The sequence below is a fragment of the Setaria viridis genome, chromosome 9, assembly GCF_005286985.2.
Source record: "Setaria viridis chromosome 9, Setaria_viridis_v4.0, whole genome shotgun sequence".
NCBI lineage: Eukaryota > Viridiplantae > Streptophyta > Magnoliopsida > Poales > Poaceae > Setaria > Setaria viridis.
In genome coordinates this window covers 696,839-714,978 of record NC_048271.2, presented here as the reverse complement: position 1 = coordinate 714,978, position 18,140 = coordinate 696,839, and the positions used below count along the sequence as shown (strand labels likewise).

General features: G+C 43.0%; 3 protein-coding genes across 3 annotated transcripts; all 3 read right to left on the bottom strand.

Moving 5' to 3' along the window:
• Positions 1 to 3,476, bottom strand: LOC117837595 (uncharacterized). Its single transcript, XM_034717303.2, has 5 exons — positions 2,736 to 3,476; positions 1,475 to 2,138; positions 1,178 to 1,373; positions 851 to 1,099; positions 1 to 771 (listed from the first exon to the last, which is right to left on the bottom strand). Exons 1-5 carry the CDS (start codon positions 2,929 to 2,931, stop codon positions 106 to 108), a joined length of 1,971 nt encoding a protein of 656 aa, XP_034573194.1. The 5' UTR covers positions 2,932 to 3,476; the 3' UTR covers positions 1 to 105.
• Positions 3,477 to 4,104: 628 nt separating this feature from the next.
• LOC117837594 (probable acyl-activating enzyme 16, chloroplastic) lies at positions 4,105 to 12,623 on the bottom strand. Its single transcript, XM_034717302.2, has 18 exons — positions 12,267 to 12,623; positions 11,206 to 11,397; positions 10,735 to 10,849; positions 10,258 to 10,345; positions 9,148 to 9,359; positions 8,262 to 8,380; positions 7,853 to 8,002; positions 7,428 to 7,495; positions 6,978 to 7,083; positions 6,627 to 6,785; positions 6,417 to 6,470; positions 6,242 to 6,322; positions 6,006 to 6,143; positions 5,367 to 5,526; positions 5,119 to 5,198; positions 4,688 to 4,830; positions 4,415 to 4,472; positions 4,105 to 4,342 (listed from the first exon to the last, which is right to left on the bottom strand). The coding sequence occupies exons 1-18, from the start codon at positions 12,426 to 12,428 to the stop codon at positions 4,250 to 4,252; spliced, it is 2,178 nt and encodes a 725-aa protein (XP_034573193.1). The 5' UTR covers positions 12,429 to 12,623; the 3' UTR covers positions 4,105 to 4,249.
• Positions 12,624 to 13,253: 630 nt separating this feature from the next.
• Positions 13,254 to 17,013, bottom strand: LOC117837596 (uncharacterized). The gene is made up of 9 exons (XM_034717304.2): positions 16,770 to 17,013; positions 16,369 to 16,433; positions 16,205 to 16,253; positions 15,170 to 15,264; positions 14,915 to 15,000; positions 14,762 to 14,821; positions 14,598 to 14,679; positions 13,784 to 13,897; positions 13,254 to 13,688 (listed from the first exon to the last, which is right to left on the bottom strand). The coding sequence occupies exons 1-9, from the start codon at positions 16,987 to 16,989 to the stop codon at positions 13,524 to 13,526; spliced, it is 936 nt and encodes a 311-aa protein (XP_034573195.1). The 5' UTR covers positions 16,990 to 17,013; the 3' UTR covers positions 13,254 to 13,523.
• Between the last annotated feature and the right edge of the window lie 1,127 nt (positions 17,014 to 18,140).

The window sequence follows — 18,140 nt, the reverse complement described above, 5'->3', positions numbered from 1 at the left end:
TGAATCAAAAAAAGCTGAATAAAACAGTAAAGCATCCGTTACAAAATTTCATGAGGCGTGCCTCACGTTCATCTCTCCATCCTCACCCAAAAGCTAAAAGGGAAACTAATCAGAAGAGCTAGGCGCCTGGGCCTGAGCCGGAGCGGCCGCCGGTGCAGAGGCCTGAGCTGGGACCGGCGTGGGTGCAGAGGCCGGCGCAGCAGATCGAGCCGAGGTGGGTACAGGCAGCTCAGGGAACTCCTTGACGTTCAGGACCGGCGCAGGGACGCGCGCGAAATTGCGGCGATCGCCAGAGTTGCCGCGCTGCTGGTGGTACCTGTCACTGGCTGGGTGGTGCCTCTGCGGGTAGTAGCCACCATTGCCAGCGCGCTCCTGCTGGTATTGGCCAACGTTGCCGCCCTGCCGCTGCTGCTGGTAGCCGCCATTGCTTTGGTTCCCACCTTGCCCCCTGCCATAGCCGTATCCACCGTTGCCCCTGCCGTAATCGTATCCACCGTTGCCCATGTACCCATTCCGGTGGCCGGAGTAGTCGCCCCTCGGAGCGCCGTCGCCTCGGCCATTGTAGGCACCCCGTGGTGCACCATTGCCGTTGTGGCCACCAGCTTCGTTCTGGGCTGCTCTGCCATTGACCCGGGGCTCAGTGCTGTTGTCACGGCTGCCACCCTGGAAACCACCATTATTGAAGCGAGCACGAGCAGAAGAGCCATCTTCCTGAACGTAAGGTACACGGCTTGGTGGCCTGAACCCAAGGTTTTGGTGGGGGACAACAACCTGGAAAGGTGTCAAAGAAATATTAGATACCGTACGACACATCAAGTTGAAAGATTACGTGTTTTAATGAAACATCTACCTTCTTAGGTTTGCCATCCTTTGCAGCAGCATCCTTCCCCTCGGCCTGAACTTCTTCCTTATTGCTAGCCTCCTTAACCTTGAGCTGAGCCTTTTCTACCTTGATGACAGCTTCCTCAACATCCAGCTTCCTTTTCTCCAACATCTGCAGGCCCTTAAATTCATCAGCAGTGACCTTCCTCGCCTCAGTTTTTGAGGCCTCCGAGGTCTTCTTTTTCTCCTCGCGCATCTTCTCATACTCAGCAAGGGTCTGTTCAAATAATGAAGTTCAGCAAACGCTTGGCAAGCAAGAACTGAATGCATGGCTATATATTCAGCGAGGCATTACCTTTTTCTCTTCTTCCAGTGGTTGCTTGTCTGCCCATTTCGAGCCATCTACCTCAGAATCTTGCTTCTTCACCTTCTCTGGCTCAGTGCCACTGTTTTTCTTAGCATTTTTCTTCTTCCTCTTCTCAGAGCCATTGCGCTTCTCCTTTAGGAAATGAGTCCTAGTTCCATTGTTAGGAGCTTCTTGGGCAGCACCCCTGGCAATAAAACATTCATAAGTTTCATACAAAATCATCACATCTACATAAGGAGATACAGATTTCATCTGCAAAATTTGTATAAGGATATTGGAATTTACCCAGCAGACTTGTCTGATTCAGAAGCAGGCACAACATCTGCATTATCAGCACTGGCCTCCTTTTGTTCCATGGTGGTAGCAGACGCACTATTCTCTTCAGGCTTTTCCTCAGCCTCTGTTCCAGCATCAGAGGACGCCTTCACCTTGGGCACGTACACCTTCTTCATCCTAGGCTGGCCCTGACGGTACCCTTGCCTATCACCCTTGTTGTAGTGGTAATGACCTCTCTCTACCTGCCTCTCATCATGGCTATGCGGGTAGTGCTCACCACCATCACACAGCTGTGCTAGATACTCGTCATTGTTCCCACCATAGTCGCTGCTGTAACAACAGCTGCCATCATCATTATTGTTGTAGACATTGCCATTAACACCATTGTGATTGCTGCCAGGATCTACATCGCTGGGCTTCTTCTCGATGCCCTTATTCTTCGCCCTGCGCAGAGGAATCCCATTCTCCTTGTAAAAAGCATCTCTCTTCGGCTCCAATGTGTTCCGTTCCTCCCACAGTTTCTTCTGCTCCAACCAAAGTTTCCGTTGCTCATCCGACACCTCCTTGAGACGGGCTTCATTCCCTGGTTGCTCCTTCAACTTTGCTTCCTCTCCCCTCAGTTTTTCCTGAGCCTCCTTCAACCTTTTCTGCTTTTGCTTACATATTCTTAGAGCTGGCATCCAACAAGAGCACGCCAGGGTGAGACGCGAACCAGAAAGAAGTGCACATGATGATTATGGATGACCATAAGATAAAAAAAAGTCAATCTACCAATCAGTAACAACGGCATAAAGGTAACCGAGTTGGCACATCTCTACTTACTATTTACTACGTTGGTAAACAGATCAATCGACACAATGCAAAGGGCACCACGCTAACTACATCCTACTATGAGATATAGTAGATTTAATCAAACAAGATCGGGATTAGGAATCAATCAATATCATATAACTCTAATTACACTCAACTAGGAGATATAGTAGATTTGATCGAACAAGATCGGAATTAGGAATCAATCAATCATATATAACTTAACTAGCTTAAAATCCATAATGATAGATCAGCGCATATAAACACGATCGGGACCAGCGCATGCATGGCGGCACACATATGGATTGACAGACGGAACACAAGGGATCGAACGATTAATGAATAAACACGAATATATATCAACAAGATAACAACAAGTCAATACAACCCAAAATCAGGGCATGCGAGGTCGATAATCCAATCTAGAGAAGGGGGGGGAAAGCGCACGGCTGGTACGTACCTTCGTCGAGCTGCAGCTTGGTGTAGTAGGAGTACGACTTGGGCTTCTCCTGGACGGCGGGCTGGGCGGGGTCGGCGGCGTCGGCGATCTTGGCGTCGGCGGCCAAGGTTTTCTTCTTGCCGACGACGACGGACACCGCGGCGTCACCGGACTCGCCATCCGCGAGGTCGAGCAGGTCGAAGTTGTAGGTGGCCATCGCGGCGGCGGCGGATACCCTAGCCCGCCGCCCTTCTACCCTAGGCTAGCTAAACCCTCGATCGAAGAAAAGGCGGCTGGTGGTGGGTTTGGTTTGTTCCCCGATGGTGGAGGCACGGCGCCTTTTATAGGGCCGGGCCCCGGGACGCGGCCGTTGGATCGCGTCGCCGAGTCCGCCTCGGAGCGCGCGCGCTCTCCACGTCGGATCGGATCGGATCGGATCCGTTTCAGGAGCGTACTAGGCCAGCCCGCCCGTGTTAGACTCCAACCAATGCTTGTGCACGATCACCACACCGGCCAGGACTCGATCTTGACACGACAGTACATGAGCACCAGGACTCGATCTGGCTGGCACAACATGCACGTACTCGATCTGGCTAGCAGTGTACGATGATCGAGACGGGCTCGTCCACGAACTCCATCACAGATGCTGTCGCAATTGGAGGAAAAAAGGAACTCTGATGCTTGCCACGCGGATTTTATTTTAAAGCCAGGGTGCACAGCCTGACACGCTCGAGATCCATCGTACGTTTCTGCTGCGACGACCGTACGTGGATCGTCGACGACCGGCGACATGGTGGGAGGCATCAAGGCGAGCCCCAACATGTGGGCTCTCCTCGCCGACAACGACCCCGGCGACAGCGAGGAGGCGGCGGCCATGGCCAGCAGGAAACTTGACGACGGGAAGGCCAAGGACAAGCAGCAGCCTGCGCCCAGCGGGGAGAGCAGCGGGGTCGGCGGCGACGCTCCAAAGCACGGTCGCAAGGACAAGAAGGCGAGCAACAGGAAGCAGAAGAAGAAGCAGCCGGCGGTGGGCAACGGCGAGCATCAGAACCAGGAGGAGATGATGAAGGGTCCAGCGCCGGCGCCGACCGTGAGCACAGAAGGGGAGGCCAATGACGACGACAGCAGCGGCTACAGCTCGGATCAGTCCGGCAGCGACGAGGAGGACGATGGCGGAGCGGCGGGTGGCAGCTGCTGCCGAGGGTTGCTCCGCGGGCTGTTCCGTATCGCCGTTTTCATGGTCCTCGCTGCCGTCGCTGTCAATGTTGCTGGCACCGCCGGCGGCCGTCCAACCTGATCATAGACGACGGCGAGTCGTAGAAAGTTCCATGGTCTTAGCAATGCGTTTTACTGGTCGACAGCCATACAGATTATTGCATGTACACGTCTATTAAAAACTAGTATTTACTCAACAACCTTATTTCAATCATATGGATCTATGCGTCGCTCTGTATATGCTCTCAATTTCTTATTACAGCTGTACTTCAATCGTCATGTGCATCACGCAAGAACACTGTACTTCAATTCCGTATATCTCACTTGAACAAGGCTTCGATCTCCCTCTGATATTTGGCTGTCACTTTGTCCCTTCTTATTTTCATGGTGGGTGTCATCAGACCATTGTCAATCTGGATAGAAAATAACGTCAAGCTTGCAGCCAAGAGAATTTCTCAATTATAAATATATGAGTGAAAACTTACTGTGAATGGCTCATCAGCAATCATGATAGGGCCGATACGGAAAGAGCAATGTGCGGTCCTGAAATTTATTGACAGAAAATACTTCAATGCTTGCTCTGAAATAGTGCCACGTGCAAACAGAGAAAACCCGTGTATGGTTGTACAGGACCAAATCAACAGAATCACATGTACCACTTTTTAATTCTGTTGTACTATACGTTTTAAGATTCCCAACAGTAAGTAAGAAGATGGCAACAGAATGAGAGAAACAACAACGGATCAGGCAACTCTTACCAGATTCTCAGCTCATCATATAGCATATTCATGACCTTATCTTTCCCTAGTTCACCATTCTCATCAAGGATGGACTTCCTTTTTGCTTCTGCCAGAACTTCATCATTGTTGGGAACTATTATGGCACCAAGACGCCGTTGATCCTATGCAAAGAACAAAGGCAGGAACTTTGTGACTTCAGTCTTTCAGTGGCACTAATCTATTTATCGTTGCTGTACTGTATCAAAATCTAAGCACATCACCAGAAAGAAGATTGTAAGATAAATTTGGTACATGCACATGCAATGCAGTAGCAGTAATACCAGATAGTTTCAGATAATGGCATGTTTTTTTTTTCAGAATATTTCCCCTAGTAGCATCAAGAAAAAGATATGTGCCCACACATTTTAAGGAGCCTAAATTGATTGTACTGATGATTACATATCTTTTACCTGGCCAATCACAACTATCTGATTAATCAAGTTACTCCTGCCGGCTGCTTCCTCAATCTCAGCAGGTTCAACATTTTCACCTGCAAATGAGATGGTCAAGTGCAATAAAAAAATCATATGATATCCAACTAGACTACCGGTGTGCAACATCAAAGACCAAACAGTAGGTTGAATAATAAATCATAAATAATCGAATTTATATAGTATATTACACTCTGAAAAAAGGAGAGACTAATTATAATATAAACCTGTAGATAGGACTATTGTATCCTTTGCACGCCCTTCAAGAACAAGCATCCCTCCACACTTGCGACTTGGCCCTACGGCATGGTGAGGTACAATCCAACCTATATCTCCAGTGCTGAACCAACCCTCTTGGTCCAGAGCTTCATTTGTAGACGATGGGTTCTAATAGCACACAAAAAATTATGAGAGAAAATAGCCCTCAAAGAAAGCTGAACAAGAATAAAAAAAATTATTATTCTGACCATGGTGCCTTAACATGGGTTATAAGATTTAAATATCTTGGTTCTTAATATCCATTTCACTATTGGCTATATCCATCAGACCATAAACACCATACTGAAGGATTAATATATTAAGTAAAACATGAAATTATAGGAATATTACAGCTCCTTGTTTATCAACTATTTACCAAACATTACAAGTTGTTAATAACTGTGGACCGCATCCATAGTTATCTATAAGTACAAAAAATCTAAACCATGCTCCACAAAGAACCAATTAATTCTTATGAAGAGTAATGATCAGTTCATTTCTACCAAAAGGAATTGTTAACTTTACTAGCAATATGTTAATGGAACATCAGTACCATCTAGTTTAGATTTGGCAATTAATTTGTATTCAGTAAAGGAAGGAAGTAGAACCTTATAGTATCCCTTCATAACTTGCGGCCCTTTAATTTTCACAATCCCCTTTGAACCATCTGGAAGCACCTCACCGGTCTCTATGTCGAAGACCTTGATTTCGGTATGCTTTACTGGATGGCCAACTGTGCCAAGAACCTTCAATTGACACAAACTACTAATGTTAGAAATATCATATGTAATAAATAGCAAACAGTATGAATGACTGTATCCATTCAAGTGTCTCCTCATCTTACATTACAGAATGGTCGTCTAGCAGCAACAACAGGAGAAGTCTCAGTTAGACCGTAGCCGTTTTGTACTTTAATGCCAATGGCCTGAAAGAACAAAACATTGATAAAGCTACTCATATTTTAAATAAGAAGTTTCTTGACAACCCTTTACCTCAAAAAAAATTTATCAACTCTGTACCTCAAAAAACTTATCAACATGCATCGGAAGACTGCCACCACCACTAATACCAGCCTGCAAGTTATCCAGAAACCATGTGATTTATTAAGTGTTTGTTAAGATAGGAGTTATCGAAGCTCAACTTACACTCAAAACTGCATGGATTACTTGTCAAAATGCAAGGATCAATAATGTAACACAAACATAAGAATAAAAGAAAAATAAATTTACCTTTGAAATCCCGATTGCTGAATGAATTTTCTTGTAGACTAGAATCTTTGCCAGATTATGCAAAGGCCACAGAAATGCAGCAACAAATCTTGCCCACAGCCACTTTACCATATAGACGATGAATGATGGTTCAGCAGTATTGTTTGATAAAACTGTTCCCTTTCCAATGGAAGAGGAAAAAAATAGGAAAAGGAAACTGAGTCAAGCAGAGAAAGAGACCACAAGTAGAAATAACTAGAGGAACTTCTAGATCATCTGGTTAATAAAGAATAAAGAAACAAAGTATAGCATCTTTAAAGTAAATTTCCCTGAACATAACATAAGTAACTTATGCCAACTCGGTGTCCAGACCTCATAGATCTTCTTTGCCTCCATATATAGTAAGCTTATCTTGATAAGTGAAAGAGCAATAATCTTTCGAGCAGCCGAACTGGAAGAGATCTGCCTATGAATTGAACTGTAACAAGTGAAGAAGAAGATTAGGAAATGGCCAAAATACTTTCCATAAAGTGTCACTACTCACCACTCACTACTCACAACCATTTAATGGTAAAAAATAGTTGCAACCTACATGTAGCAACATCTAGGCACCACTGCCTTATTGAAATGAATTGTCCCTTTTAATGACCAATCATTTCCTGTAGTACGTATTACAAAGAGATACTAAAGGCAAATCTAGTCATATATTTTAAATATGTCAAACACTGATATTTTTAATATACTGACAGACAAGTTTTAGAAAGTGTGTCGCCTATAAAGCATCAAATAAAAAAGAACAGAAGGAGCAGTAGAAAAACTAACCTGTACAAAGTTTCATAGACCAGCGGCACTGATATAATATACTGAGGTTGGTAACGCTGCAAATCTTCCTATCAAAGAAGATAGAAGAAGATGTCAAAATGCCCTAAGGAACTTCAGCATCTTCTGCAACAGATAAACAATAGAAATAGTGAACAGCAACACAGATTGAAATGTAGAAAGGAGTTCTGCAGATTGCTGCATGCTAATACAAGATCTGACCCATTTTGCATCTTTTACTAAGCTGATAAAGAATAATACAGCATTACTCATGCAGCAGAGCACACAAAATACACCATGAGACCACATTACTAGGTGCTTTGTGCAGAAGCCTACTATAGTAAGCATCCTTAATAACATCACAAGGTGCTTAATGCTGAAACTATCTATAGTAAGGTAATTTATGTTGAATCATACGAAAATCATACCTTCAGGTACTTCACAGTGGTGTAAACTTGCTGGATTCCGTAAGTGAAGATGAAGTACTCACAGGCACGCTCATATGCATGCCATGGTGGAAGCATGCTTAGGAATCTATCACCAGGTTCTGCCGGTACAATGTCCCACAAATTATTTATCTGTGGAACAGAACAGCATAAAATGTGTATAAACGAGGAATATATCAAACATAAAACCTAACAGGGTGGATATTTTAACAGGGTGGTTGAAAAATTTATAGGCATTCAAGGAAAAAATATAGTATTAATTAGCATGAGTACGTTCGTACCATAGGGATTAAGAAATCACATCAAGATGAGGGGGGGATGGTAGCTATTACACATGGCACCACCATCACTTTAACCATCTTAGTTAAAATTGTAACGTTTTTATCTTTACCTGGTGCAAGAGATTTCGGTGGGTAAGCATTACGCCTTTTGGTGTGCCACTTGTTCCACTAGTATATATAAGTGTGGCGACATCTTCAGGGCTAATAGTTTCAAACACATCTTGCTGACCTGACAAATAAAAAATAACAGTTCCATTGACTAGCACAGTTGTGAAAAGGAAACTGTATATGGGTGCGAGTTGACTACAAGTACCAGAGAGTATTGAACATGCAATTTCCATGCTTTGCCAAATTGTACAAGACTACTGGCATAATCAATCTACTGCACGAAATAACAGTATCATTGAAGAAAAAAGAATTTATGGAGGACACAATGAACCTATTGCATGATACGGCAGCATTATGTCATCGAAGAAAGGAATAATTTTCTAAGAACTAAAAGTTATTTGAGATTTTTCACTTATTCTTATAACCTTGAAACAAACAAGAACGAAAATTTAGTGCTGTTCTTAAATCAACAGATTCCAAATGAGTGCTGCTTAGCAAGAATCAGTTCAGACTGGGGCAGAAACAAGTTAAGTGTTAAGGTCCTGATACAACTAAATGATCAGGTCAAGCATTAAATCAGAGATTTATTAAGGACCCTACATCCTAAATATCACAGGGCACGAACTGAGCTAGGTCTGGGTGTACAACCCCACCACCCAGGTTCAGGTCCTCTTCGACTTGAATTTGGGTGCCCATTTTTTTCTTATTTACACGATGAGAATACTACAGGGCAACATAACTTATGAATTTATTGTACTTTATTTACTGCTAGAAACACTGTAATAACAGAAGAAAGTGTTCTTAAAACCACAGTTCTTAAAGAAACTGAACTGTCAGATGATTGTTAATTATGATCCATACTACATTATGATATCACACAAGAGGTACCTTGCTGGCCAGAAAGAAACAGTGCATTACGGCTTTCTCGACCAAGTTCGGTTATATCCTTGTAGCTGTAAAGTGGTATATCTTTCACAGCTTGGCTATCTATAGATGATTTGTCACCCCAAAGTAGCATAATGAATCTTGGATTAATCCTCGGTATGAAAGATTCTGCAAGCCGGTTAAAGAATTGAGGACTGTCCACAACAAGTGCAATGCTGTGATGGGGAAAAACAATAAATTCATAATCACGACATGAAAGTAAAAAATATAAACAAATATATGTACTGAATACCTTCGCAAAAAAAATATGTACTGAATAAATATTATGGAGCAGAATAATAAACCAGTAATAGTACTATAATCTCTCTGCCTACATTTCCAGAGTTCATATGATACATAATTTATCAAGTTTGATGAATGAATCTGCTTTGCGTATTTATAAGTTGTGCAATACAATGATATTGATTCAGTAAGCAACCAGTCTTAGACTATTCCATTGTTAAGTTCAACTGTTCAAGATGAAACAATCCAATTAATATATCTGACAACTGACATGCATATTTCTTGGGATATAGTTTCTGATAACCTAGCATATAATAACAATAGCACATTGCAAATGTTTTTGCCTACCATAGATATCAAAAAGCAAGCAGAGTCACATGCTAGAGTAGGTTTATTATAAGGTTGACTATTTGATCTCCCTATTGATAAGGATGCTGCAGTTCATCCAGTTCTAACATTAAGTCTAGCTGGAAAACAAAAAGGCAAACTTGCACCCGCAGTGCATATCCCCTAAAAACCAAAGCAGAACCAATTGAAGAATTAAATTACTAGCCATTTTGAAATTAATGCTCATCTATAGAGGCCTGGCTTGGCTGTGTTTAACAGAAACCATCTCTTTTTTTTTTCTTTTATTACTATTATAAGAGAATTTGAGAGTTGAAGTCTCATAAGGCCATCTGGATTCTGGATTGAAGGAGATAAAGTACCGCAACTTCATTTAATGCCATGACAGGCTGGAATTCCCTACAGCTCTAACCCCGATATGGCAAATTCAATTATGTAAACTCCGATAAATGATTTCAAGTTAAGAGATAATTTAATAAAACTCACCTTTCTGAATGAGTGTATATTTGATACAATTCTTCATCGGACGATCTTGTTCCTCTAACAACATTGATAGCACCAGTTGCCATGATTCCTGCATATCATGTATTAGTGACAATCATCAATGGCGAAGGAATCTGCTCATGTATTGGACAATAGTTACATGAAACTATCTAGATAACTGACATAACAAAAATGATAAACACATAGCTAAGCATATAAATGCACAGAACACATAGCTACCATTGTACTGTGTAGCTTTAGGACACATCTTTATCTATTACTAAAAAATCAAGCCCAAGCTGATATTTTGATGCCTAGTTTCTGTGACAGTAAAATGACATATCTAAGGCACTGCTGACAAGAATGCTCCAGCAGCAAATATCAGGAAGGTAGGAGCCACAGAACTATCACCAGAAAAGTAACAATAATGGGGAATCACAATGCATGTTACCATCTCAAAACAAAAAAAAAATATGTTACCTTGATCTGCAACTAGCCACCGACATGAGTTGTCAGCAAAAAGAGCTAGCTTTTCATCTGGAGCAACACCAATGGCCCTTAGACCTTGAGAAAAATCCAATATTTCTTGTTCAAGCTGATAAGAACATGAATTAGCAATTAGGTATCTTACATTTGTGACCATTAAAGCTCTGAAATAAATGTAACTGTATATTCTATATGTGATAGGGAAAATGAATATGTTTAGTTGATGAGAATGCATGACTCAGATAGAGCGGTGCTCATTGTTACTATCTGTGTGCATCTAAAATATAATCACACAGAGAGCCTCGGCGGATTTAATGTCTTTCAGACTCATGTTCTTTTCCTTTAAAGGTGATTATTCAGTAACGGAAGAACAACAACATTTATGAATTGCCATCTAAGTTGATCTCCTGTTTTTAGTCTTAGATCATCAAGCATCAATTTTTCGTATTGGAGTCAAAGATGTACCTGTGTATATGTCCATTCTGTCGGCGGTTCATGGTAAGGATCTATTACAGCTACGAAGTCAGGATATTTTTCTGCCGCTGTCCTCCAGATATCTGGAACTGCCTTCCATTCATGCACAGTCAAATCACTTCTGCCAGGCAATAGAACACTCTCAAGTAGGGGAGAGCACTTTCTACGAAGTGGGTGTTCAAGCTGCAAAGTGGATCAATGCAAGTTTGAGGCTAAATGTCTTATAATTTGAGTGAAGACTCAATATTGCCCATGCGGTAATCCATAAAACAAACTATTCATGCTTCACAGGATTACTATTTGCAACACATTACTTGAAGGTTCCCACAGTTTCACAATTTGACGCATGTACCAGCAATTTTCACAATCCATGTAGAACAATGAGACCAAATACACAATGGCATGCCTATGCCTGTAACAAAATCAAGCTTCCCACAAGGCTAAAAAGAAACCTCTATGCATCAAAAGGGTCCAAATAATAAAGCCCGCAACGATAAAGAAGAATGTAGACATAAAAAGGACCCAACTAACCCGGGATCAGGATGATAGGAACGGCTGTACCATCTCATCTGCCCCATCACCGCCGCACCCCCCCCCCCCCCCCCCCCCCCCAAATAATTGAGATGGGTGGAACTGCCTAGGTCGATCACACTCGCACAGCCGATTTTAATAATGACGACCTCAACACCTAGTGCACGGAAATTTCGGCAAGCGATCAAAAGGTGGGTCGAAATTAGGTGGCTCCTCCAAAAGCATTGCTGCCCCCGAGGCAGAAAGGGGATGGTACCAGTACCGCTGCCAGGTAGGGATCACCGGGGAGACTGAACCTCGGGCGCCCGGCATTTATAGCGCACCGTTCGGATCGCGGATCGCCGCAGCTTGCCCGGCTCGCCGGAAATTCCCACTCGTTCGGGAAATTCTGACGAAATGGTAACGAGCACTGACGTTCTCGCCCGCCTCAACGCGGAGCACGACGAGAAGTAGGAAAAACAAGCAAGGGGAATCACCGCGAAACAGACGAGGTGGAGAGCACGCAATAAGCTAGAACTTACCGCGGAGTCGGCGGACGAAGGCGTCGGAGAGGAGGATGCAGCCGCGCACCGGGGCGTCGCGGCGGGGCGCCGATGGAGGAGGCCGCGGCGGTTGAGGAGCGGAGAGGGCGCCCGGCGTGGGAAGCAGAGCCCAGCCATTTGACCGGACGAAGCAGCGAGCATCGTGCCGGCGGCGATCTAGACTGGACACCCCCGACGAAGACGACTCCAGAGAGCGAGCAGTGGAGACTGGACTCCTCCTCCGGAGTGACGTGAGCGAGCGCTCTGCTGCTGATCCGTCTGGTTGCTATATCGATGAGGTGGCTCAGTGGCTGTGTCGCGGCGTGCTGCCGCCTCGGCCTCGTGCTCTTCGTCCCGACGCGGAGGCATCGAGGCGAAGCGCCCGCGGCCGATTGGATGATCTCATCTTATGTGTCACAATGCTTTGAAGAAATAATGAAGATGGCGTTTTGGATAAACAAGAATGATGATGCATCGTTGGTACCTCTAATTTAGCTTAGTAAATTTAAGAATCAGGTTCAACGAGAATTGTGCCATAATTTTATATAATTTTAAACTAAAAATAGATAGAGCTGAAATGGATTGTGAAGGAGGCATGAGGGTCGTGCCTCGAAACTAAGCTACCATCTACCATCTACATACTCTCAACTCAAAGAAAGTTGTTGTTTTTTTCTTCTTCTCATAAACCTGCAAATAAGGCTCTGCTTTGAATGCAATTAGAGGATGCTTCAAGCCTCTCAACAATCCAGAACATCGCTGATTAAGAATTGTACGGTACACTACAAGTCTACAACAATAGGTACATATGGATACCTCTCGATTCACCATATCCAAACAACAAAGTACTAGCAGCATTGCAAGTTCAGAATATTGCAGCCATTGCAGAGTGAAATCAGACAGCGACCAAGAAAACACATTAAGAGAAAACTGAAATACCCAGGGTCAGGAATCATCTACAAGACTACAACTGTTAGAGACCAATCAAAATCAACAGCTACAACTTCTCCGATGACTGATTCAAAATTTTGTTTGTGCTGAAATACAATCGAGGTTTATTGATCTATAGTAGAACATCGAATGAAAAGGAGCCATGTATATTTTCTCGGTAAACAAACAGGTATTGTACAACCCATGGACATGGGAGCATCTAATTTTAACCTTTGCGATGTTGGTGCCATCCAAAAAACAAGCATTATGCTGGCAACAATTTAATTATCTGTCAACGAGGCCAATGTGGATGTGTGAAGCTAGCTGGGATCAGGAGAGTTTCATGTTCTTCAACATGCTGCTGATAAGGGGCGCCTTTGATGGAGCATGTTGCTTGTAATTCTTCATCAGGGCTTCTGCAGCCAAGCTCTGCAGCTCAGAGCCCTCTTCCTCCTTGTTCCTTCCTTTGGTCAACTGATTGATTGCCGAAGTACACTGTGGGTGTTTAAGGTATGCGTAAGAATCACTATTGGATAACAGAAAGAAGCAACTGAGATTCTCCAAGTTTACCAGCACCAGTATGGCCTTACCAGACATACACCAAAGAGGGCTCTTGTATTCTTGCCTCCAGTCAACTGGATCGTTGATGCATAATACTTCTTAGCTGTCTGAAGATTTTCCAAGCCACCCATAGTGTACAGAACCTTCAAAACATAAGTATATACACTGAGCGCAATTGCATTAAAAAATCAGCAGAACTACATGCGGGTACAGTGCAAAATCAATTATTCTTCCCATTGAATCTTGAACCAAGATATGCTTATGGTTTCTTAAGCACTAGAATGTTGCATGCACCTGAGTAATGTGGGAACGTAGGATTGACTCTAAATTGGAGTCAGAAAGACAACACAAACAAACAGTGAAATCATAAATATGGTGGCATATAAGTATGTGAAATAATTAGCATTAAAACTGGTCACTGGTGGAACCAAGTTGATTCCCTAATAGTTTCATCGCCCTCACAGTTGTTACAAGGATGCAATGCATTGGATCTACTGCGAATTACAATCAATATCTCAAGAAAGTCATCACTGTGAAGCACAATATGAAACAAAACAGATGTCATATCAAGTCCTGTCCTTTTTTCTCAATATATCACTAAGTACCAAGTTTTAATTCTCTTGAAAAATCCTACTTCAGCAATAACTTGGCAAGTTTTATTTGATTTTGGATGTTTCATTTTCATATCTTTATGATGTTATTAAACCTTTGCTTGGTAGCAATGAAGTATCCATCAGAGGGAAATATTTGACAAAATAATGAGAAATAATTTTACAGATTGCAAAATATATTTTTCATTCATTCTTTTTGCAGAGGGGCTGCCTTTTGAGTTGTTTAGATTACCTCAGCATAGGCTATATGATAAAGTGGAATGGTTGGGTGGGCTAATATTAGCTCCTCATAACAAAAAGCAGCTTGCTTGTACCTGATAACAAATGGAAACAATTTAGTATCATGCATCCCTATCTATCAGATTATGTCGAATGCATCAATATTGAACGGCTTACATTTGTAAGGAAACATATGTTTCAGCAAGTTCTCTCCAGGCATCATGATCAGACATAAATCTAATATAAGAAAACAGTTAAAATGTGTTACACCAAAAGGACTTAGAGATAACTATATCTTACTCCTAAAACAAAGTGGATGCAGCTACTTACAGTTCCAGATACTTATTGAGATAATCAACAGCTAACAACATATCGCCTTGTGCTTTTGCAATAGCAATCTTCCTCTTGTGGACAATCTGCAAAACACAGAAGATAACCATTCGTTGTAATGTAAAATGGCATCAGATGAGGTTTAGAAAACTGTGAACGTTAGGATTTGACTGGTTCCATTGGCAGATTGCACTACTCTTGCACACCATGTTTTTAACATGAAAATGAGATCATCAGAACTACAATGTACCATACCTGATCAAATGGATTGTTTTCCAGGATTAGCGCATAGGCTCTTTCAGCTTCAGCCCATTCACCCTTTGCTTCAAACAGAAGAGCTTCTAGCCGGGCTACATATTAGGACACATTCAGTTCAGCATATGCAGAAAGATGACCAAGTGCCAGCATCATATAATCCACCAGATGTCAAGTCTTTTGTACATATAATACAAAATCAGGAATTTTTGGTCTTAGATGTATAAATTTATTTTTTTATTTTTTTATGCACTATGATTAAGAACTCAATAACCAAATCACATCACCACCAATCTCCAAGTATCCAATTGCCCTCTTTCTTACCAAGCACTTAATTACAACATCGACACTTTGCCTTGATGCATTAATCCAGAGTGCAGGTATACATGTTTAACTTCCCAAAAAAAAAAAACAAGCTCACCATCACTGAGTTAAGCATACACGGAAAGGTGACAACTGACCAAAGTACTAGAATGGGATAAGTAGGCAGATGTCATGTCGTTTGAACTTGAAACAGTAAATCATTTAGTTCCCAGATGTATATGCAAATATTATTGAACTAACTATGATTAGGTACTCAATCCTTAGCAACTTATCATATCACATTCAAGCTCCAAGTATCCAATTGTCCTCTTTTCTACCAAGCTCTTAGTTAAAACTTTGTCTTGATACATTAATGTAGGTGCATGCATACTTGTGTGACTTCAAATAAACCAAAATCCAGACCTAAAGCTTGATTTGGGACCTTCAGCGGTTCTTGCCAGGCTTTATTTACAGGGATGAAACAACCACCATGATGATACGAATAACGCACAGATCTAAATCTAACGCAAATAGTTGCATCTCACAGAAATATGGCAGAGGCTAGATGATATATTTCAAAGTTTCTTGTCAAGTTAGCTAAATTCTCGATCAAGCTATATTTATGTTGAAATGAATTCCTCCTTAGAAAAGAACTTATAACAGCATCCGGAACATAGTATGTTAGGAGCCATAATTTTCTCACTAAAGCTGAATTTCAGTAACAGCACTTACCAACTCGAGTGCTCCCAGGAAATTGGTTTGAAAGGACTCCAATACAGTCCTGCAGATCCATCAAAAGGTTACTAGACTAAGTAATGCCACCACAGCATCAGAGTACAGGAGCTTGAACCAGGGAGCATCACAGATGAATGTCAGAGGTTACAGAAGAAGCTCACCTTTGCCACATCGAGACGCTGGCAATCCATGGCTGCCACGGCCACCTGCTCATAAAGCGTCCACTCTGCATCAAAAGAAAGCAGGCACACGTTTACGACCAAAACATAGGAAAGAGAGAAGCTGCGAACTATTTTCGCAATTCAAGTATCAAAATCACAGTGACTGGCTGACTGCGAAAGATCCCGCAGAGACATACTGCAATCTAAGCATCTAACGGATGGAATTAAGAAGGGTTTCAGCCGGGCAATCCAAATCTACCGCACCGCACGTACGCATAGACAGGTGGATCGTGGCGGCGGGGATCTAACCCGGAGGATGCCGCCGGCGAGATCTATGCATCTACAAATCGGGACCACGCGGAGATCAGTAAAAAGTGAGTGGAGGGCAGAGCGCAAATTACGTTCCGAGGCGAGGCGGGAGCGCGCGGAGGCGTCGTTGAGGAGGTCGAGGCCGACGCGGAGGACGTGGGCGGGGCGGCGCGCGCGGAGGCGGCGGGCGAGGCAGAGGTACTCCCAGGCGCCGCCGCCGCCGTGCTCCGCCTGCTCCTCCAGGCGCAGCAGCCGGCGCTCCTCCTCCGCCGCAGTGGCAGCGGGGACTGCCGCCGCCGTCGCAGCCGCCATCGGGGGTGTTGACTCGGCCGGGGGGGGCGGCGGAGCGGAGCGGGGCACGAGCGATTGGTGTGGAGGTGGCTGGGCTGCGTCGCGGCACTGCCAGGGGACGGAGGAGGAGATCGAGGCGAAGCGGCCGCGGGTTAATTTTGGACGCTTGATCTCGTGCGCCACATGCTTTTGTGGCCAGGCGTGTGCGCGGCTGCCGATTCTGGCACTGCGTGGGGTTCCAAACTTCCAACACCCAGCAGCCATCCACGAGAGATCAAACCGGTGGAAGTTTGCATTATTGCGAGTGAATTTTGGTGTCTAAGAATTCAGATTTGTCGTGTGTAGATCATCGAGGCCTCAAAGCAAATAGAAATAGGGCATGGTATAGCTAGCTAGTTCTATGTTGCATCGTCATATTTTAATCATATTATTATCTCAAATATATATCCTGAGCTTCTTTTTTTCACCACAGAATTAATTAGGCGGGTCCATTGTTATTCTCTACTTCATTAGTTGCACTAGCATATATTTCCTTCTCTAACAATTCATCAAATCAGATTTGCATATACGTATTTGGAACAGAGACGGCAAACAACTCTAACAGTCCAACAAAATAAATTTTCATACATGTACTGGGAAATTTTTGTTTAGGAAAATTGTAATTTCAACTAATATAGCAACAGAAACAACAAACAAAAATGTATTTTATGAACCCCGTAGTATTTAATATATATGTGCATAATTACTAGAACAGTAGTTCAATGTGAGTGTATGACTATGTGATTCGTAAAATAGATTAGATTAAGAGTGAGATTGAAAGGTACACTTGAAATAGAGACATTTTCCATAAACTATATTAAGAATTGAAATAGAGACATTTTCCATAAACTATATTAAGAATCAAATTCAGTTATATTTCAAGAATTGGACTTTTTTATATTTCAGGAATTGGACTTTTATTTAAAAGTTAATATTTCTGGAGCTTTAGTTTGGATCCGAGGGGTGTAGAGGGCTTAAGCCCCCCCGCCTCCCACCTCCCAAAAAAAGACGCACACACCCTAAATATGAGGTGAGATAACGAAAAGAGCCCCCAAGCTCCATGGTAGAGAGAACCAGCGAGAAGAAGTGCGGCGATTTTCCATACACAATTGTGTGTATATGTATATGCAACC